General features: G+C 35.8%; 1 protein-coding gene across 1 annotated transcript in view; it reads left to right on the plus strand.

Annotated features, from left to right (window-relative positions):
- LOC149545464 (disease resistance protein RML1A-like) overlaps positions 1–22,867 on the plus strand; it is a 63,038-nt gene extending 40,171 nt beyond the window's left edge. The window contains exons 3-7 of the mRNA XM_089793770.1: positions 19,306–19,754; positions 19,897–20,959; positions 21,085–21,345; positions 21,457–22,158; positions 22,297–22,867. Coding sequence (XP_089649896.1) covers positions 19,306–19,754; positions 19,897–20,959; positions 21,085–21,345; positions 21,457–22,158; positions 22,297–22,824 — 3,003 coding nt within the window. The 3' untranslated portion in view covers positions 22,825–22,867. The remainder of the gene's footprint in view (positions 1–19,305; positions 19,755–19,896; positions 20,960–21,084; positions 21,346–21,456; positions 22,159–22,296) is intronic.
- The last annotated feature ends 275 nt before the right edge of the window (positions 22,868–23,142 follow it).

A 23,142-nucleotide genomic window follows, 5' to 3' on the forward strand; every position in this document is an offset into this window, starting at 1 on the left:
AGAAAAATGAACTTTGACTTCTATTTTCTTTCACATTTGCATATCTAGACTCAGAAATAATTCAATCCTTCATAGAAACTTTGTTAAACATATTTGTGTGTGTGCGTGTGTGTGTGCGTGTGCGTGTGCGTGTGCGTGTGCGTGTGCGTGTGCGTGTGCGTGTGCGTGTGTGTGTGTGTGTGTGTGTGTGTGTGTGTGTGTGTGTGTGTGTGTGTGTGTGTGTGTGTGTGTGTGTGTGTGTGTGTGTGTGTGTGTAGACACACACATATATTTGTGTTGGAATTACAAGTGGGAAGAGAGTAAACTTCTAGGGGGGGGTGGGGGGGTGAATTAGGAGTTTAAACTTGGACTCATAAAACTTTCACCATTCATACATCACATGCACTAATATACTAAAATAACAAGTAAAGCATATGATCAATTATGTAAACATGTAATCAAACACACACATAACACTAGATATGATCATCTAGAAACCCTCCAACTGAGAAGGTAAAACTGAGGTGGGGATGACACCCACAAATCTTCACTACTACAGCAATAAAGTGTATCCGATTAAGGTTACAATGGTTTGACCATGAATCATGGTCTGCATTGTGAAAGGCATGCTTTGTTAAAGGCTTACAAAGACTGTTAAGTCCCACCTTATTAGAAGATTTCAACACTCTGTTAGAAGTGTGCCTGGTTAGAGGACTTCAACTCACAATTAAGTAAGCACCCTCTTAAAGTATTTCATACAGGCTATTAGTATTACTCTATTAAGAGATTTAACCAAAATCACCTGTTAAAATGTCTTGGCATAGATCCTACAGTTGGCACTTGCTTGCTTGATAATAGATCATCTTTGCACAATTTCTAATTGATCCTTCATGATCTGATGTATCAATGTTACATTCTTCTCTATCCTCTGTTCTTCTCTAACTAATTCTGCAATACACTCTTACTTCTAAGTTAGCTTGAATGCTCTACAAATTGTCTTGTTTGCTCTTCCAATTCAAACATTCACCTCTTGTACACTCATTAAGAATTTAGGGTTTCATCCTCCTTAAGAAGACTTGGGTGGCTTAGGGTTAGGTATGAATCTACGACTATGATTCATCCATTTTTTTCACTTAAACCTTCCCATTTTCTGATTGGTTTCATGTTATTACATAGGGAATCCACATATAGATTTTTCCTTATCTCCAAAAGATTGTAATCTATCCTTAAGTTGACTCACAAATTATTTACATAGTTGTTTGTGCTATTTAAAACAAATATTTCCAAAATGTATCACTAGACATATGAAGTCTCTGATGCTTAGCATACACTGTATTTTTTCTTCTAACTCGGCATCTGTACTGCTTGACATCCACTATTTACTTGGCATCTGAATCACTCAACATGGCCTATCTACTTAGCACTAGAGTGACTCAACTCTCATTGCAACTCAACATGGTCTAATATTTACATGTTGTGCTTGGCATGTATTACTAGTTCGGCATGAACTAAGTAAATAGCTTAAGTGTGTTGACACTCACTTGTCAAAACCAATCTATGATCAACAATCTCCCCCTTTGACATGAGTGTCAAAAACATTTAAATATACATAATCAATCTCATCTTCTCGAGCATAACACATCCATGAATCGGCTTAAATACAAAACTTCAAAATTTCAAAATTTTGCAATAACTTATAAACCTCAAAATAGATAACTCCCCCTAAGTTAATGTGTCTATTTTGTATTTGAAATCTATGCTCCTCTCTAACTTCAATGCATTGTATATGATACTCTTTCATCTGATATGATTTGTCATAGCTAATATCTATATTAGTTTACTACTTTCCTAAAAAATGTATATCTCCTCAATGATATAACTGTACTACTAGGCTCCCCCTTTGTTATTTCTTCCTTTATTTTATTCTCTACTCCCCCTTTTTCCATACTCCCCCATGGTATTTTTCTCCCTCACTTTATCTCCCCCTTTTTGACACTTATGTCAAATGGGCTATACACGTATAATGTGTTTGTCCAAAAAAATTTATGGACTTCCATTATTATTTTAAGAGCTACATCCCAGTTGTCACATGCAACATCCAATGACTTGATATAGATTGCAAACTCAGTAGTAATGTATCTATCCATTGGGCTAGGACCTCAATGCTTCAAAGATGGATGGAAAATTCTGAAAAAAAAAAGAAATTCCCACTACGACACTATCATTCCAAATCTGCAATGAAAGTCAATCATTATGCTACTCATGTTCCCATGGATTGGCATTCACCCATTGTTTATATGGACCTACATGCCAACACAAGATGTGCATACTAGGCCATCTAGAGTAGAAATATTGGGGTCTTTCTTCAGTAAAGTCTTGACATAACCTAGTTCCTTGTATATTATCTCCATATGTGGAGTAAGGGATGCCTATATACATGCCAACTTGGCTCTTATGCTAGCCTCTTCTTCTATTAACACAACTAATTGACTTTGTGTCTGAAGTAATCTATAAAATGCTTCTCACTCTAAGTAGGGTTTTGAGGTAATCTTGTACCTAATATGTTGAGATTTCTCTCCAAGCTTAGAATATGATGCTTGGTCTCTTGGGTGACAAGTGTAGGTTCACATAATTTGGTGTATAATGAGAATATATTCTCAAGTACCTTCTTCACATCCGTAACCTTTATAGCCAATGCAACTTGAGTGAGTGCTATATCACCAGATATATTTTCATTTACCTTGCTCTACAATTTCTTTTCAAACCATTTTAAAAATTTAGCATTAGTATCAATGTCTTCATTATTGACCTTTTCCACTAGATCTGATAGTTGTTCTAGTAGTGGCTTGGTTTCTTCAGGATTTGGTAGACTAAATGCATCCAAAAAGATGTCCTTAATGTCTTGAAGTGCTTGCTTCTACTTGTGTTCTCTCCTAAGCATTTCTTGATGCTTTTTCTTATGTAAGGCTTGTTGCAGAATTCTTATTTGATCTAATGTCATTGTATCATAATCAAACTTAGGTATAACAATCTCTTCATCAAGAGTGATATCTCCATAGTGAATTACATTTTCAACATTTGAAGTGCTAGAGCCTAGTACTGAGATTTGCAATGGTATAGCTTCTGTGCTCAACTTCTGAAGAACTTGTGTAGGTGGAGTGCTAGATGTTGGTAGAGTTACCAATGCTTGGATGGCTTCCTTCTCCTTTACCATAGGTGTTTTTTCATGTTCTTTAGGCTTTCCCTAATCCATTAGTATGACTTCAATAGCACCTTGTTCTTGTGCTTTAGGTACAGATGTATCTATCTGTCCTATTTTATCTTTCTATTCTGCCTACTTCTTCTCAATAGTAACAACTTTATCACTTGTGTCAACCTTAGTAGATGTATCTACTATTGTTTGAGTCAAAGGTTGTACACTTGTAACTAAAGGGATGATAGAAGGTGGTTCTTTTGGATTCACCTTGTCCCTTGTGACATCAGTTACTACCTTTTGTAGCTCATCTATACTGACCAAAACTGGATTATCACATAGCTTAGCTTGCAGTGAAGATTGGTCCAATATCTTCTTCAAGTCTTCTACAGTTAGGGGATTGATGGTATAAGCTGAAAGGTTGGAGACATCCTTAAAAATGATAGTTTAAGTAGACTTGATTGTGTAATGGGGAGGACTAACACTTGACACTTGCGTGTCTTGCACACTCTATTCATCTTGTTGTTGTTCAGCTGTTGCCTTTTCATCAGTTTTCTTTTTAGTTTCCTCCTCAACTATATCATCTTTATTATCATCATTTTCTTTGTCATGATCTTTGTCATCTTCATCCTTATCATCATCTTTACCCTCAAAAGAGTCATATTCTCCTTATTTCATAGTGGTCAACCCATAGATAAGTTTTCATATTTGGGTTGATTTCTTGACCACGTCTTCAATATTATTTTGAAGAATGTTGAAGGCTCTATATTTAGGTGTCAACCTAACTCCATATTTCTTATTTGCCTTAGCAATCTGCCCTTTTGTCAGTTCTAGCATTACTTGGGCTAAAGTGGTTTCCCTTATTTCCAAATTTAAACAATAATGTCATTTTTGTTCAACTAAATCATATAGTTTCTTGGGTATTGTGTTGGAAAATTCTAATGGTGTTGTCTTAAATTTTGACATCATTGCATATAGGGCTTCTTCCACTAGATTTTTCTCCTCTTTGCTCAAATCATCAAAATTTACATTTCTAAGAATAGATAAATTTGCATTATTCTTGATATTTTCACACAAATTTTCAAGATTAGAGATTGGTTTGTGACTTACCACTTTGAATTGGCTTATATCATTTGATTCAATCCTTTCTTCATATGAATCCAAATGTGCAACATATTTTCTTCTTTGTTTCTTTTGCACTTGGCTACCTTGCTCTATTTGCTTGGATTTCTCTTTGGCCTTCTGAGTTGTTGCTCGTGTGTTGGCTCTAGTGGTAGGTGCTATTGGCTCGGTTGGGCTTGGTTGAACAATTTTCTTTTCCTTTTCCACTAGCTATGTCTTAGCCTTTCTCTTCTTTGGCTCATCATGAGTGGGTGCTTCGTCCACTTCTTCTCCCTCAACACCTTCTATTTCCTCCTCTTCCTTATCCTCTCCTATGCCTTGAGTCAATGCAAGAGGTTCTTGTTCTTGTGCTTGTTCTTCCTCTTCATCCTCTTCATCTACACCTCCAAATTTGGCCTTTAGCTTCTTGACCAACTTATCTTTCTTCTTGAGTGTGGAGGTAGTTTTCAACTCCATGGTAATTTTTGACTTTACCATTTCATAGTTGCCAAATATCTTTAAACTTGTATCAATTTATTTTACTAAGAGTGTTGTGATGGCTACTTAAGATTCATCAACATTAATTTCATACCCAAGTGGCCTTAACCATCTAACCCTTAGTGTGGCAGCTTGCACAAAGGTGTAATCAACATCAACTAGAAAGCATATATCATTATAATGTTGCTCAGTAATTGAAATAGGTATCCTCATTCTTTCATTCATTGATTTCTTAAAATCTTCAAAATAACTTGTCATTAATGTCTCAAAGTTTCCTTCCATTTGTTCAAGAAACTCATTGATCTATACAACAATTGACCTGTTTGTTTTCCAACTTATAGTACCAAAAGAGGGAAATGTATTCTACACATAAAAGAATATGTAGAATAGAATTGAACCAAATTTACATTGAGAACTCTTGGTCTTTCTAATAGCTCCAAGATTTTCCATTAGTTGTTGTAGTTGAAGCTCAACCAAATCATAGGTATGATCTTTCTTCACAATCTTATAACCAACATCCATAGTGATATAGGGAGCACTATTCGATCTACTTGATTGATAGAATTTTTGAGAAATGACCCTTACAACAAAGTTCAACAATGGATCAACAATGGTATCTATTGTCATGCCTCTCTTATTCTATTTTTCTCCAATGTATTTCTCTATTACTTCCTTGGAATCACTCCTTAGAGTATTGGGCTGATCTAGGGTTGGGTAGCTAGTAACCCTATGAATTATTCTTTTAGTAATCTTAATTGGCCCACGCTCTAGCCATACAGATCCATTATGTATTTGGATCAACACAATTCTAATTTATTCAGTTTTAAATACACTAGGAGAATCTAGGGCATAAATTAAACCCTTCTTCGTAATGATTTTATATTCTTCATTCAGAACACTATTTTCACATAACGTGTCATATGCTTCTCTAATTTCTAAGTCCCCAGTGCTACCAATTTTACAATTATAACATCTCCTTACATCTTGCACCATTATTAAATTTGGCAAGATCATGGATAAAGTGCCAAAAGGATCTTGTTTGTAAGCTATGTTAGGAATGGCATTAAATACAGGTTATTTGACTTCATTACTAACAAGATAAACTTTCAAAACCTCTTTCCCTTCTAGATTTTTTGAGCTAGACAGCATTCTATCAAACTAGGGTTTATGTAAAATAAAACTTGTAGCTCGGCTTGTGCTAAATACCTTGTGAAATTTAAAGAACTGATGTGAGATCTTTGTTGGATTCTTTACAAATGCCTTGAACAAGTTTCTGAGTTGCCTTTCGCTATGCTCGCTCTTGCTCAAATTTGAAAGATGAATAATGAGCAAAAAATGATCATATATCCTTTGAAAACCTTGCATTTAATACTTAGTGCTTGTACAGTTCTAAGCTCGGTATCAACCAATTTCAAAATCATTCAACATCCATTGATATTACCATCACTCGATAGCTACTATGAACTTGACATCCACTAGATAGTTTAGTAGCTCAACATCTACTAGCATTCCACTCAACATACATAGAAAACTTTGCATACTTGGCAACATCATGAAGAACTTAAAAAATTTAACTTGAATTTTCAACAACAACTTGCATCTTTATTCATGCCAATGTAGTCTTTTCAATACTATCTCTTTTGGAATTGATGTATGATATAACACTTATATATTAGTCCCACATACCTCTTGATTGTTTAGTTTGATGAGGTGTGATCACTTGACCCATTGGGTGATGTGTCCCCTTCTCCATTTGATGTGCTGCAATCATTCTTCTTTTTCCATGTCTTGTTCATCTCATCTCTGATGCATTCAACATCTTCCTTGCCTTTTCCTTTATTCAATTCACAACTTGGTGCCTTTGACCTAGTTGGGCAATGATTATTGATGTGACCAATCTTCAAACAACTAAAACATATAGTTTGACTCAACCACCTTTTGTAGTTACCACTAAAGTGTGTCCTAATACAATTCTTAGGGACATGTCCATATTCTTGACAATAGTGATAGCTATATGTTGTATTATAATCCCAATTATAAAAGTTTCCATAGCTTTTTGCCTTTTTTGGCTTATTTGATGACCACATGGATTTGGCTATGCATTCAAAGGCTCTATGTCCATCCTTTTGATAGTTATAGCAATATCCTTCAAATCTTTGTTTATGCATAGTCTTAGTTATGCATTCATTTTCTTGATGACCTTGTTTGTTGGACTTATGACAATGAGTCATGTTTTTAGGCTTGACATTCTGATTTGCATTCTTGCCCCTGCACACATTAGCATAATTTCATTTCTTACCATGACTATGACAAGTAGGTTTGAAGTTCTTATCTTTGATGTTCCTTTCTTCAACAATTTTGGATGACTCTCCTTCTTTAGTGCTTGTGTAGCCCAATCTTGATGTATCTTTGTTGGATCTAGGGGATCTCAATAATTGCTCAAAGTATTTGATGGCTTCATTTGGCTTGTTGAGGCTTTCAACAAATTCCTTTTCTCTTTTCAGGTCATTCTACAATTTTTCATTTTGCAACTTCATCCTTGACATTCAATTCATAGTTGTCATTCATCATTTGACTTAGAGTATCTAATTGCATGTTGGAGATCTTGGTTAACTCTGTTGACTTCTCTTCCAATCTGTTTGCCAAAAATATTTTGTCTTCTTCAATCATGGCTTTTTCTTCCATGGATTTCTTCTTCTTTTCAGTCAGCTCACATAGTAGTATAGCTTGTGATTCTTGTTCTAGCTTGAGAATTCTTATTTCCTTAGCTTGGATTCTATTCTTTTCATTAGATTTGCAATTGTTGCACTAAATTCATTAGACTTACCATCTGCAAATAGCTTGGTGGTGTCTATCTCTTTGTATACTATGTCATTTTCTACAATAGCAATCTCTTTGCTTCTCTTCAAGGATTTCTTTAGTTCCTCTCTTGCCTCATTCAATTGATGTAGTATGAGAATTATTTCAATTTCCTAGTTCTCAATAGTCTTTCCCAGCTTGTAGATTTCCATTTCAAAATCTTTCCTCTAAGCTGCAAAGCTTCTCTTTTATAGAACTTGGCTCTGATATCAATTGTTGGAATTACAAGTGGGAAGAGAGTAAACTTCTTGGGGTGGGGGGGGGGGGATGTGAATCAGGAGTTTAAATTGGGACCCATAAACTTTCACAATTCATACATTACATGCATTAATATATTGAAATAACATGTAAAACACATGCATCAATCATGTAAACATGTAATCAAACACACACATAACACCAGATGTGATTACCTAAAAAACCTCCATGTGAAAAGGTAAAACTGGGGTGGGGATGACACCCACAAATATTCACTACTGTAGCAATAAAGTGTATCTAATTAATGTTACAATCATTTGATCATGAATCTTGGTTTTCCCTATGAAAGGCTTGCCCTATAAAAGGCTTGCAAAGACTGTTAAGTCCCACTTTGTTAGAGAATTTCAAAACCCTATTAGAAGTGTGTTTGGTTAGAGGACTTCAACTCACAATTAAGTAAGCACCCTGTTAAAGTATTTCATACAACCTATTAGGACTACTCTATTAAGAGATTTAACTGAAATCACCTGTTGAAATTTCTCAACATAGATCTTGTGGTTGACACTTGCTTTCCTGATAATAGATCACCTCTGCACAATGTTTGATTGATCCTTCATGATTTGATGCATTCTCTAATTGATTTTGAAATACACTCTTACTTCTAAGTCACCTTGAATGCTATACAAATTGTCTTGCTTTCTCTTCCAATTCGATCATTCACCCCTTGTACACTTGTTAAGAATTTAGGGTTTCATCCTCATTAAGAAGACTTAGGTGGCTTAGGGTTAGGTATGAATCTATGGCTAAGATTCATCCTTTTTTCCACTTAAATCTTCCCATTTTCTGATTGGTTGCATGTTATTACATAAGGAATCCACATATAGATTTATCATTATCTCTAGAAGATTGTAATCTATCCTTAATTTGGCTCACAAATAGTTTACATAGTTGTTTCTTCCATTTCAAACCAATATGTTCAAATTGTATCACTCGACATATGAAGTCTTTGATGCTTAGCATACATTGTATTTTTGCTTCTAACTCAACACCTGTACTGCTCAACATCCACTATTTACTCATCATCTAAATCACTCAGCATGGTCTATTTGCTTGGCACTCATTGCAACTCAGCATGGTCTAATACTTACATGTTGTGCTCGGCATGAACTAAGTAAATGGCTTAAGTGTGTTGACACTCACTTGTAAAAACCAACCTGAGATCAATAATTTGTATTTGTGTGTGTGTGTGTAGACTTGTATACATATATATTATTAGAATGCTTAGAATAATTGAGAGGTGGCAGGGTGAATTTTTTATCTAAGCTCTAGATGTCCCAATTAAACAAACAAACACCTAAACAACTTCAAATCTTAACATCCATTAGCTTGGCCTCTATAGTAAACTTCCAGTAACATAAACTAGTAGTCCATTGTCTTAAATATAGAAGAGTTATAGAATCTAAACATTAAGAGTAACTCATCACAAATATCACCCATACAAGTTTGACACTATGATTTAACGTGGAAACTCAATTTGGGATAAACCACCAACATCATGTCACCAATCTTTCACTCTTTTGAAGTGAGCTATGTTAGGAGAAAACCTTGTTAATGCTTACAAAGTGCACTATTAAATGTGACTTGGTTAAAGGATTTAATCACTTTGTTAGGAGTGGCCTAGTTAGAGGACTTTAGAACATTCCATTAGAATGCCACCTTGATTAAAGGCTTTACATATGATTGTTAGGTCAACCTTGATTAAAGGATTTCAATACTATTACAATGGTTAGAAAGTAACATTAGGTTTATTAGGAAAATAAAACTGAATTTGCAAACAAAGATCTTAGTTTAGCTCAAATATTGATCAATTGACAGGCCTTCATTGTAATCTTGGTCTTTGATTCACTTGGCACCCCTTCAAGCAATTCTCTTCACCTCCTTTCAACGCTTCTCAACCTTATTCTTAAGCTCACCAATCAATAGCATCAAAAATTGCTCCAACCTTATTAGGTTAGCTTTTATACCTCCTTAAATAGGTAATTCTAAGGTTTTGTTGCTTAAACACCACCATTGATCTTAGGGTGTGGTAAGATTCATCAAATCCTTCCACCAATTTATCTCTTCTTTTTTGTTCTAGAAACTTTTCTAAACTTCTCCTTGAATCCTTGCATAGAAATGCACAAACATGGTTTCCGTTAATTAAAATATTCATTAGATCATTTATCCTTATCTTCAAGATTTTAGTGTAGTTTTTTATTTTTCCTATTTTGCTAGGTTTTTCCTACATCTTTTAATAATCTCGCTTAGGTTAATAAAGCATGTCTTATTAGGTGAATGGTTGTGAGGTGTCACCTTCCTACATGTGAGCATCCATTAGCTATCTTGGGAAGATACTTTGCTATCTTTAGCCTAATAGATGGTTGCTCCTCATTGGTTGGTGTTGCCACCTCCTCCCTCTTCCTAGCCTATATAAGCATGCTACCTGGCTTGTATTTGCATCTCTTATTTTTGCATCCTCTTAATGCTATTTTGCTTTCAGCATTTGCATTACTCTCTTGGAGACTAACTCTATGATGTTATTTTGATATTGTATCATTTGCATTCATAATTTAGATATTTACTCTTTGCACTAGTTTTCTAGGTTATTAATCTTTTCAGATTCTAACATGGTATCAGAGCTTTTCTATGTGCAAGGGAATATTTTAGTTTCCTTATTTGAGAGATTCGGGGGGGGCAAATAAACTTTATTGTAGTTTTTTGAAAAATGAATTATGCTCTTCTCTTGCATCTTTGGATGATCCTGAGAATCAGAAAAGCTTTGACAAAAACAGTTTTTCTCTGGGGTTTCAATCTCAAATCTGACAACCAACTTGCATATTTGGAGGTTTCAATCAGTTTTGCAGGTTCCAGCATGCCATTGATGGACTTAAGAAGCTGATCCAGCATTTGCATGACATATTTTGGTTGCTGGGGTCATTTTTTAATTTTTGGAGCCATTTTCTACTGTTAAAGGCGTCTGATTTACACTACAACAACATCTTCTGTACACCAGCAAGAAAAACGCTTTCTAGTTTTTTTCGCAGCCCCGAAAAACCATCTGGGTATCTTTTAAATTTTGCATACAAGCTATATATTTTTCAGAATCGAGCATGCAAAGCTACAGCCATACCCCTCTCCGTTGGCAGTCGCAGAATTGAATGCAGTTTTCAAATGTCTCGTTCTTGCTCATACGGACTCCGATTTTGATGATTCTTGTTATAAACTTGGCTATTTTTGTGTGCTCTATCCACTAGTGGAGTTGTTTTTTGATTTTCATGCATGAATTCTTTAGAAATTGCAGATTCTCAGCCGTGACTGTGCACAGTTCTCATTTTGGAAACTTTGGAGGATCATAACTTTCTCATACAACCTCATATCGAGGCGATTCTTTTTTTGAAAGTGCATGATTTTTTGAGTAGATCATAGTGGTGCTATTTGTTTCTTTGATTATTGCACCCAAGTTTCACTTTTAGCATATGCACTTCATGAGGGTTTGTAATGCATTGAAATCAAGACCACTAAGTATCTCTTTCTAGTGGTAATTGTAAATGCACTAAAATAAAGTGCCAAATCATATTTCTTTGGGGGGGGGGGGGGGTGTGTTCTTTGATTGAGTAAAAAGGGGGGGGCATTTTCGTGGCTGGGTTCTCTTCTTTTTAGCATTTCTTTGCATTTCTTCATCATGGATCAAACAAATATGCCCATCCTAACTCCATACAATTACTTTGAGTGAAAATCACGCATGATAATTCACTTAAGGAAAGCTGGATTAAATAGGATAACTATGGGACTTGAAACTGAACCTGCTAAAGATGAAGACAAGCCTAAGTGGTTTAACAAATGTGATGAGGCATATGGAACATTGTGTTTGTCTGTTTCTCCTAACTTGCTATTTCACATTGAGTCTTTGGATACACCAAATGAAGTATGGACAAAGTTAGAAACATTATTTGGCACACAAGATTCAATGAGGGGTCATATGTTAGAAAATGAATTAATTAGTTTGAGTCCAGGCAATTTCAACACAATCCAAGATTTCTTCACCAAATTGAAATCACTAAGGCTGCAGTTAAAACAATGTGGAATTTAAAAGAACGATGAACAACTGATTCTCAGTATTCTCTATAAGCTAAGTTCAGAATATTCTATGTTTGTCTCTACCTTCTATTCTACTAAGGGTGCACTTGATACTCAATTCACCATGCCATCTCTAGATGATTTTGCTTTCAATCTCACTCGAGAACAGGACAAGCTAATCCAGATGGGCACTCTTAAGTCCTCTAAGTCACATGCCTTAGCAACCAACCAAGGCACAAAAGAACAAAAAGGACAAAGTAGTAACAACAATAGTAAGGATGAGAAACAAAATAATCGTGAGGAAAAGAAGGATCAGATACCAATTGCTTCAAAAGCAACTATTGATACCTCATCCTCTAAGAGCGATAAGCCTAAGAAAGAAAAGGTTAAATGTGCCTATTGTAAAAGACCCGATCATGATGAACATAAATGTTTGAAGAAACAAATTGATCACTTGACATACATTCTTGAGAAGAATAATATAAGTGTTCTCGAGTCTATCAAACAAAGTTCTAATGAAGAATCTAACAAGGCAAAAGAAAACAACAAGGGGAAAGGAAAGGGCAAAGCTCTTTTTGCAGTTGCTTCCTCACCATCCACTTGGGTTCTTGATTCGGGTGCTTCGCATCACATGGCTTCATCTAAGGAAGAACTTGCATCCTTGGAGCCATGTACTATGCCTTCTATTTTGATGGGTGATGACACTCCTATTGAGGTGTGTGGGAGAGGGTCTGTTGATGTGGAGGATGGCACATTCCATGATGTTCTTTGTGTACCCTCATTATCAACTAATCTCCTATCAATATACCAAATCACTCACACAGGTTTAGGCAAGCGGGTTGAGTTCACTCCTGATTCAGTGGAGATACGTGAGTTGCATAGTGATTCTGTATTTGCAGTTGGGAGAGCAGATCATCAGTCACGGCTCTATCTGTTTTCTCACTTTGTTCATGATCCTCCTTCATCTGTTTTTCTCACTCACTCTAATGATGTGAGTAAATTATGGGATGAGCAGTTTGGCCATCTTAACTTTCGCTATTTGCATCAGCTCAACCAGTAGAGCATGGTCACAGGGTTGCCTTCGGTTCAATTCTCAGGAGGTGTTTGCCAAGGTTGCATTCTTGGTAAGCATCCTAAGGAAAAGTTTGACAAAAGTAAGGCATGGAGAGCTTCACAGATACTAGAGTTAGTTCACAGTGATTTGGCTGGTCCATTTCAACATCCTTCTTTCAGCAGGGCCTGATATGTCCTCACATTCATTGATGACCTTTCTCGATATACATGGGTGTACTTTCTCAAACATAAGTCAGAGGTATTTGATCATTTTCAAGACTTCAAAAATTTTGTAGAAAAGCAATCTGGGAAAGCCATCAAGGTTTTGCACACAGACAATGGTGGTGAGTATGTCAACCATCGATTTGAAAGATTTTGCACTTCAGAGGGGATTGATTTACAGCATTCAGTTCCATATAATCCTCAGCAAAATGGTGTTGCAAAACAGAAGAATAGATCCTTGAAGGAAATGGCAAACTGTATGATTCACTCTAGATCTCTTGCACCACAGTATTGGGCAGAAGCCATTAACTGTGCTTGTTATATCCAGAACTGTGTTCCTCACCGAGCCTTGAAGGTAGTTACTCCTTTTGAAGCTTGGAGCAGTTGAAAACCATCAGTTAAGCACTTCCAAGTTTTTGGCTCACCTGCATGGGCCCACAATCCTACAGAGAAATGTAAGGCCTTGGATACGCAAAGAAGACCTTGCATATTTGTAGGTTATCCTAATGGTGTGAAGGGTTATCGGTTGCTCCACCCTACTACACATGAGTTATTCATTGAGAGGAGTGTTCAGTTTGAGAAGGGATCTTCAAGCTCACTTTCTATCATTTCTCCAACTCCTTCTACCTTGACATTAAAGTCACTTGGGATACATGACAGATCTTCTGATGAGTCAGATTCACCTGAACAGTCTTCTACCTCTACTTCTGATGCAGAAAGTGATTCAGAGAACTCATGTCCTTCCTCCCCTAGTCATCATTCAGAGGTTAATGATTCCCCTCTAGATTCTCCATCTTCTTGCCCACTTTGGGCTAGACAGACCTTGCAGTATGCAAGTGATTGGGTTGGGGATCCATCAGACACCAGGCGAACTCGTTCACAATTCCAGGATGCTCCACATGTCTTCATTGCTACTGCCTCAGATCCACAGTCCTTTCATGAGGCTTCTGGTATTTTTGAGTGGGATACAGCTATGCAGGAAGAGTACAGTTCCTTGATGAGGAACCACACTTGGGATCTTGTCCCTCTTCCTAAAGGAAGAAAACTTGTTCGATGTAAGTGGATCTATCGAACAAAATTTGCAGCAAATGGGTCAGTTGACAAACACAAGGCTCGCTTGGTCGCCAAAGGATTCTCCCAGGTTCCTGGGATTGACTACTCTGAGACTTTTGCACCAGTTACCCAAATGAATTACATTCAAATTGTTCTTGCCATTGTTGCAGCTAATCATTGGGAAGTACATCAGATGGATGTGAAGAGTGCTTTTCTTCATGGTGACCTTCATGAGGAGATCTACATGGAGCAGCCACAGGGCTTCCTTCAGGATTCTTCACTTGTGTGTCATCTTCGAAAGTCTCTCTATGGCCTCAAACAAGCTCCTCGGGCCTAGTATGCCAAGATGGACTCCTTCCTTCTATCAGTTGGGTTCACTCGGTGCCATTCTGATCCTAATGTGTACATTTTGCAATAGGGTGATTCACTTCTATTTTTGGTTTTGTATGTTGATGACTTGCTGATCACAGGAAGTTCTTCACCCACCATTAAGGCTGTCAAAGTGGCCCTTCAGGACAATTTTTTGATGACTGACTTGGGCTTGTTGCATTACTTTCTCGGGATTGAGATCCTTCAGTCTCCTTCTAGGATCACCATCACACAATCCAAGTATGCTCTAGATTTACTCTTGAGGTTTCATATGGCTAACTGTAAGCTTCCTCCGACTCCCTTCCTTTCTGGAGTCAAACTTGAGGCTCAATGTTCTTCTCCACTTGTTGATGGCACTTTGTACCACCAACTTGTTGGGAGTCTCATTTATCTGACTCATACGAGACCTAACATCTCCTATTCTATAGGCATGGTCTCTCGATTCATGCAGGAGCCCCATGAGTTACACTGGAAAGCAGCCAAGCGGATCCTTCACTACATTCAAGGTTCTCATAGTTGTGGGATTCACTACGCAGCAGGTATTGAGCTTGATTTGGTGGGCTACACAGATTCAGATTGGGCAGGTGATTTTGAGGATCGCAAGTCTACTTCAGGGTATAGCTTCTCACTTGGGTCAGGGCCTGTTTGTTGGTCGAGCAAAAATAAGTCTGCTATTGCTCTATCTTCTCCTGAGGCTGAGTATCGAGGGGCTATAAATGCTGCCACTGAGGCCATTTGGATTCAACATCTTCTCACTGATTTTGGTATCCAGATCAGATGGCAATCAGTCATATTATGTGACAACTAGAGTGCCATTCAGATCTCACGAAATCCAGTTCATCATCAACGGACCAAACACATAGAGGTCCACATCCACTACATCCGGGAGCTCATCGATGGTCATGTCATTGACCTTCACTATTGTCTGACTTCCGAGCAAGTTGCTGATATCTTCACCAAACCCTTCATTGAGAGAAAGTTCCTTCATTTGCGAGCTTTGCTGGGGGTGCAGGATGCTTCATCTTTTGGGGGGGGCCTCTTCCTCTCACTTGGAGTCCTGACTTTTTTTGGGGGGGTCTCTTTTCTCTCTCTTTTGAGAAATCTTATGTACATGGGTACCTCATCAGGCTTGACTTGTCAGGACCCATTTCTACATCCACCTAAGCTTTGCTTATGGGGGGGTGTTAGTGTAGTTTTTTATTTTTCCTATTTTGCTAGGTTTTTCCTACATCTTTTAATAATCTCACTTAGGTTAATAAAGCATGTCTTATTAGGTGAATGGTTGTGAGGTGTCACCTTCCTACATGTGAGCATCCATTAGCTATCTTGGGAAGATACTTTTCTATCTTTAGTCCAATAGATGGTTGCTCCTCATTGGTTGGTGTTGCCACCTCCTCCCTCTTCCTAGCCTATATAAGCATGCTACCTGGCTTGTATTTGCATCTCTTGTTTTTGCATCCTCTTAATGTTATTTTGCTTCCAGCATTTGCATTACTCTCTTGGAGACTAACTCTATGATGCTATTTTGATTTTGTATCATTTGCATTCATAGTTTAGATATTTACTCTTTGCACTAGTTTTCTGGGTTATTAATCTTTTCAGATTCTAACACATGACACTTTAAACATATTCCAAGAAATCAACTTTGTTGTCTATAATTTACAATGTTTTCATAAACTATCAAAATATTGTCACTCAGCCAACACTATGTTCTGACATTTAGTCATCACTAGGTTATTTGATCACTACTAAATTTTTGTTTGACACATATAATGACACTCCATCAATATTGGTGCTTGGTTAACAATATTTCTAGTCAGCTTGTACTATGGCTTGGTTTACACTAGCATCACTTGGCATGAACTTCAAGTTCCTTAATTTTTGTTGCTATTGATTGGTCAAGCCTATGCATTTGGTCAATCTTTGATCGCTTCATCAAGGCTTCAGTACAACTATCTTCTTCACTTGCAACATAATTCAAACAATCACTTTATCTTGTCAAAGTCTAACTAATCAAGTGTCAATTGTAGTTTCTTCTCATAACTCAACTTTTCATTTGGGTACTTTTATTATGACCAACTTCTCAAATCCTCTTCATCAATCATATATATATGACACTCAAATCAAATAGAAAACTATCTCACCAATAAGGTTTGACATCAATGACAACATAACAATTATTTTAATTGTAGTTTCCAACTATATATATATATATACACACACACACACACATCACATACATATATATCTTTCTTTTTATTATCATATTCTATTTTAAACTCAATTCCTATGACCTTTCAACATTTGATTTTACATGACCCACCCAATTATAGTTTTCCATAAATATTATGATTCTTTTATAAGTAATATAGACTTTTACATATATATCAAAACTAACTTTAATTTGTAAAAAGAAAATTATTTATTGTACTTGAATTTTGGATATATAAATAGAATTGTAATTTTAAATACTACATGAATAATTTATTAAAGTTTTTAAATCATTTTTCTTATTTATTTAAATTTTTAAAATGTACATTTAAAATTATTTATTAAATAATTTGAAAACATAATAGAATTTTTATTTTTAATAATAATAAGTAATGTCAAGAGCTATACATATGTCACTCTTCTATTACCATATTCCATTTTCAAATCAATTCTTCTCACCTTTTAACATTGGATTTTACATCCTTCCATTTATTTATAATATTTTTCATAAATATTATAATTTTTTTATAAATACTATATAATTTTACGTATTTATCAAAACTAACTTTAATTTGTAAAATGAAAAGTATAAATTGTACTTGAATTTTGATAATATGGGGAAAATTCTATGGATCTAAAACTATCAAAATTGTTTAAAAATTTGTTGTAATAAATCTATATAGTTGCACACGATAATGGCTTGATGTCATTTCAATGTAGTTGCAAATATTTGTTCTCAAAGGAATGTTCATTATATTTATGCTAATCTTGAATGTATACAAGGATTTTGGTTCTCTTCATGTGTACCATCAAAATTCTAATGGTCGATCTTCAAAGCCCATCTTAGGAGTTAGCATTGGTTAATGTTGGTTTTATATTGCCTTTGTTGAATATATTTTTTATAATTCCTATCTTGATGATTGTATCAAAAGTTATCAATTATTTATTTGAAATTCAATCTTACCTTTATTTCAATTGATTAAGTTTAGATTGTCAATTTCACTTTATGAAGGTTTGTTATCTCAATTCTGATGTTGGCACTTAATCTATTTTTAAAAATTAAACTCAAAGACTTTTTACATTTTAGTGATTCAAATGTTTCACATTTTGTCTCAAGGATTAAGAATTTAAAAAAATCATACTTTAGAGAGATAGCCCATTTACTCCAACTAATCATATCACTATCCCCAAACTTTTGAAAGATAATGATTAAAAAAGTTGATTTATTTATTTTGAGTTGAATTTTCTTTAATATTTGTTTTTTTAAATCATTTTAATACATATTTAATTTCAGTTTCATTTTTTAAATATATTTTATATTTCTAATTTTTATTTTTTATTTTTTTTATATTTAATATTTCTATTTTTATTTTTATTTTTCATATTCTAGATTTTAATAAATATGACAATAGACTAAAATGTGTTACAATATTTTTATATCTAATAACTATTTTTATATTTTACTTATCTATAAGAATCTAACAATCTTATCGATATATTAAAAATGATAAACATTGATAATATTCAATAAATAAAAAGAATGTTGACATTTATTTATATGGACCAATTTATTTAACAATGAATTATCTTATATCAATGTTTTTTCTATTTAAATTTTTTTAAAAAAATTATTATTTCAAACGTCATATAGTTTAAACATTTTATACTAGTTTTAATGTCATGATTAGAGTTAGAATGAGGTTTAAAGTTTGCATTATAATCTTCTGTAGGATTTATATTTAATATTTGTGTTATGGTAGGGTTAGAATAGAGGTTGACATTAGATTTGTCAATAAGATTTAGAGTTACAATTATCATTAAGATAAGGACTTACATCATGGTTTGTATGATACTTAGGGTTACACTTTTCATTGGAGTACTTTTCATTAGGGTTATTATTAAGCTAAGATTGAAGCTACACTTATGAGTGAAGTTAGATGCTTTTATTATAGTTAGAGTTGGGATAATGGTGTGGATTTTCTTCATGATTAGAATTAGTTATGTGTTTACAATTTAGATTATGATATTGTATTATCAAAATACACCTACCTTATTTCTCTAATTGACCGTCAATATGTATTCCTATCTTAGTACAATTGCTAGTTAGATTACATAAAAATACCATTTCGCCAGTATTTAGAAACCAAAAGAGTAAATAAGAAAAAATAGAGCACACCTTCCCACTGCGAGTGGCTACGGAATCTCCTTTGTTATCATTTTTTTAATAAATTAAAATTCAGAAATCATTGTTAAATAATTTTAAAACTAATTATTAAATAGAAAAAAATTGGTCTACTCCAATTAGACGCTTCCCCTTCCACACGACCAACTGTCATTGGCGGCCCCCCAACAGTGTAATACCATTCCACCGATATTTTTATTAGTGGCAGACACAATCTTGGTCCCCAGCGGGTGGGATATTTTGGACTGATTCCTCTTATCTTTTTGTCTAGTGGCAGACACACTCTTTCATCAGTCATCGGGGTCCTGACGTCAAAGATACCCTTGCCAGACAACTCTATGACCTTCTCAAGGCAAGAGAATGCAAAGCCTTTCTAGATCGTGAAGAAATTGAAGGGGGAGACTCTATTCCTTTTGCTATTGCAAATGGCATACTTTCATCTCGAGTCCAGATAGCCATCTTTTCCAAAGGATATGCACAGTCCTCTTGGTGTTTGGATGAGCTGCTTCTTATGTTAAAACAAACCGACGACCTCTTTATTCCTGTCTTTTACGATGTCCAGCCCTGGGAGCTGCGCCACATCGACAACAAGTCTCAGTATGCGGCGGCATTTTCTGGGTATCAACAGAAAGGCAGAAATCTTGAAAAGTTGGATGAATGGAAAGGGGCCCTCGTATCTGCTTCAAATATATCTGGTTACGAACTCAGCCATCATCAAGAGTAAGATAGCAATCATACGCTTTGTATTTGACTACGATTCATCATGCTTTACTTTAAGTTTTCCTCCAGTACACGACATTCATTTTTAGCTTAATAGATTCCGCTTCTAATGACATTCTGGGTTTTGGGTTTCGGGTTTCAGCAATTTGTGTGAAAAGATTGTATCTCGTGTGGTACAAGTAATTCAAGAAAAGAGAAAGAGTACACACTTGCATGTTGCCAAATATCCAGTTGGACTTGACGAGGTCGTCAAAGATTTTGAGAAATGTTTTTCAAAGATAGCGGGGATGGTGGGAATCTTCGGACTTGGGGGCTCTGGAAAGACTACCCTGGCAAAGGAGTTGTTTAACAGGAAGCGTTCAGGCTACAATGCATCGTGCTTTCTCTCTGATGTGAGAGAATCACATGCCAGAGGTAAATTGCACTGCTTACAAAGGCAGCTCTTACAAGATCTTTTAGGTGGAAATCAAGAGGCGAGGAGTGTAGACCATGGAATTGGAAAGCTGATGGGTCATCTGGGACGGGCAAGACATTTGCATTTCCTTATAATCTTAGATGATATCGACCATGAGAACCAGTTAGACGCCCTATTACCTCAAGGCATGCTGGGCTCTGGTGACCTGCTAATTGTTACAACCCGTGACCAGAGTGTGCTAAGGGGTGCAGATTTGCGGTATAAGATGAAGGGTATGGATGAGCATCGTGCTAAGGAGCTCTTCTGTAGCCATGCTTTCCATGGAGGTGATACACCCGCTGCATATGAGAAATTGGTTGAAAGCTTCGTCGATTACTGCGGAGGTCTTCCGCTTTCACTCATAGTTTTGGGCGCACATGTTTATCGTGGGGATGAGAAATATTGGGAGCAGGTATTGGAAAAAGTGAAGAAAATCCAGCCCAAAGATATAATGCAGAGGCTCAGAATTAGTTTTGACGGTCTAGACAGAGAGGAGAAACAGATATTTATAGATATAGCTTGCCTGTTCAATAAAAACCGTTCCATTGATTTGATAAGTAATGCTATAACAATCTGGAATGCGTCTGGTTGGAGTGCTGAGTATGCCCTTCAAACGCTGCAAGATAAGTGCCTGGTTGAAGTGGTTAATCAAGCATTTGAAATGCACGATCACCTTCGCGATCTGGGAAGACAAATGGCAGATGAGTTTGGCCCTCCTCGGCTATGGCGATCAGAACTCCTGCGATCTATGGTGTGTTTCTTCTTTATATTTTTTAAATTAAAAACTATAAAAAGATTTTGTCAAAATCTTTTAATATATGCGTCTTTGAAAAGTTTTTCTCGCCAATAACACTTAACCCTTATCTTTATCTGAAGGAAGCAAAAGGATTTAAGCAAATATTGGCAGAAGCAAACGGCAGGTGTTTCCGTCGTTTGAAGGATTTGACTATCGGAAGCAGAATTGTTTATTTTATATCTGAGACTGGCCTACTGTGGCTTGAAATTTATAGTGAGAATGAAAAATTATCAACGAGCATTCTTTCATGGATTCCTCTACATATATTGCACATTTTGGTAATTTCGAGAATGGAAGAATTGTGGAGCACTTTTCAGCAACAGTTGCAGATCAATCCTCAGGTATTTCGTTATCCTTTCATGGAGATTAAGTCTCCTTTCATCATATTTGTTTCAAGAAGATCGTTAACTACTGAGAAGCAATTCATTTGTTAATGTAACCGTCAATGCCAGGCCAGCTTCGAGTTGAGAAAGCTGAGGATTTTGAACTCTCCCTCTTTGCAAAAGCTTCCAGATCTAATAAAAATGTTCAGTCATTTGGAAGAACTATATATAAATGATTCACTAGAGAAGACAGACGCAACGTCCTTGGCGCAATCAATTAAACAACTTAGTAATCTTAGATCATTAGACTTTAGGAGTACGAAGGGTGGCTTCTTCAGAGGGAATTTTGATCTGAGCAAAGGTAGAGGTTCAAACAATTCAGATTCTTCTACAAGCAGCCGCATGGATAACCTTGAAGCTATACAATTTGTCCATCTTAAAAATATATCCAAATTGGTAATTAGTGAAGAGATGTGCCCCAGACTTCGATTACTGACAGTTAGGTATATGGGTAATCTACAAGAAATGGAGTTAAAGAAGCTAGAGAGACTGAGCACTCTTCATGTGTATGACTGTCCTCAGTTGGAAGCAATGTCAGATTTGTCTACTCTAATAGGGCTTCAAACGTTGAGACTAGAAAACTGCGATGGGTTGAAATGGGTGCCTACCCTTTCTCATCTACGTCGTCTGGAGAAAATCAGTATTGTACGATGTCGTGAGCTAGAGAGCGTAGAAGGGGCAGAAGAGTTGCCAGGATTGACAAGTCTTGTTATTGGAATTCCTGATGGTGGATGTGCATCGTGCATACGGAATTACATTTGTGGATTGAAGGTAGTACTGCTTTCCATCAATTTATTTTGAGTGGAAAACAAGTTTATTCGGTCTTTTAAAGATGTGTTTTATCTTTAATATTTTCAGAATAATGTTTTATTATTCGCTCCTTTTACACTAATATTTAAAATGTTTCAGAAGCTTCCGGTAAAGAAAATCATGCAAATTGTTTTCGAACAGGAGGACGAAATGGGTGAAGTGTCATCCAAATTGAATGAAAATATGTTTTCTGAGGTAGTTGATGCCCACGAAGTCAGTGAGGTTGAGATAGAAGAGTTTGATATATTGCAGATGAGCAGCACATCGAGTGCAATCACTATATATGCTTTGCTCTTAACAACATCATCGCCTAATTCTAATGATTGGGGTCTTCTAACATTTCAATCTGATGGCGGCTATATGCTCGAACCTGAAAGGAATAGCTTAATCACAGTTGTACTCACCCAACATGATATTGAAGGTAGCCTAAGCAATGTGAGAATAGAGAAGGGAGTTCAGATCACACTGAAAGTTGGAGAAGAAGGGAAAGCTTTAACTGTATTACAGAGAATTGCTGACCGACTGTACCCACAACGTACGGTACCAAATTCGGTGGGAAATGATGTGGTAAAGCAGAAGAAGAGGCAGAAGGTATGGGAAAGTCTAATTTCTAACAAAATGTACTAAAGACAATAAAGTCAATTTTTGTTTTTTTTCAGATTCACGAAAATGTAGTGATTTTTTTTCAATTTTTTTTCAAATTTCGACTACAAACTATGCAGATCATGAAGGGCAAATGCCAAAATTTTCAGAAAAAGCCATAATGTTTTCGATTATTTGAAAATTGATCAACTTACAGTTTGTAGGGAGGATAGCGGTGTCCCAAAAGTATTGAGAAGTATGGTCAACTTGTTTTGACCATTTGTTGTCGTAAAATCCATCATCTTTGTCTTATTGCAGTCAAGGATTTCCAATATTTCTAAGTATATAATTTACCTCTTTGTA

Source organism: Cupressus sempervirens, chromosome 7 (assembly GCF_028749045.1).
Source record: "Cupressus sempervirens isolate cs-2001-9-10 chromosome 7, ASM2874904v1, whole genome shotgun sequence".
Taxonomy (NCBI): domain Eukaryota; kingdom Viridiplantae; phylum Streptophyta; class Pinopsida; order Cupressales; family Cupressaceae; genus Cupressus; species Cupressus sempervirens.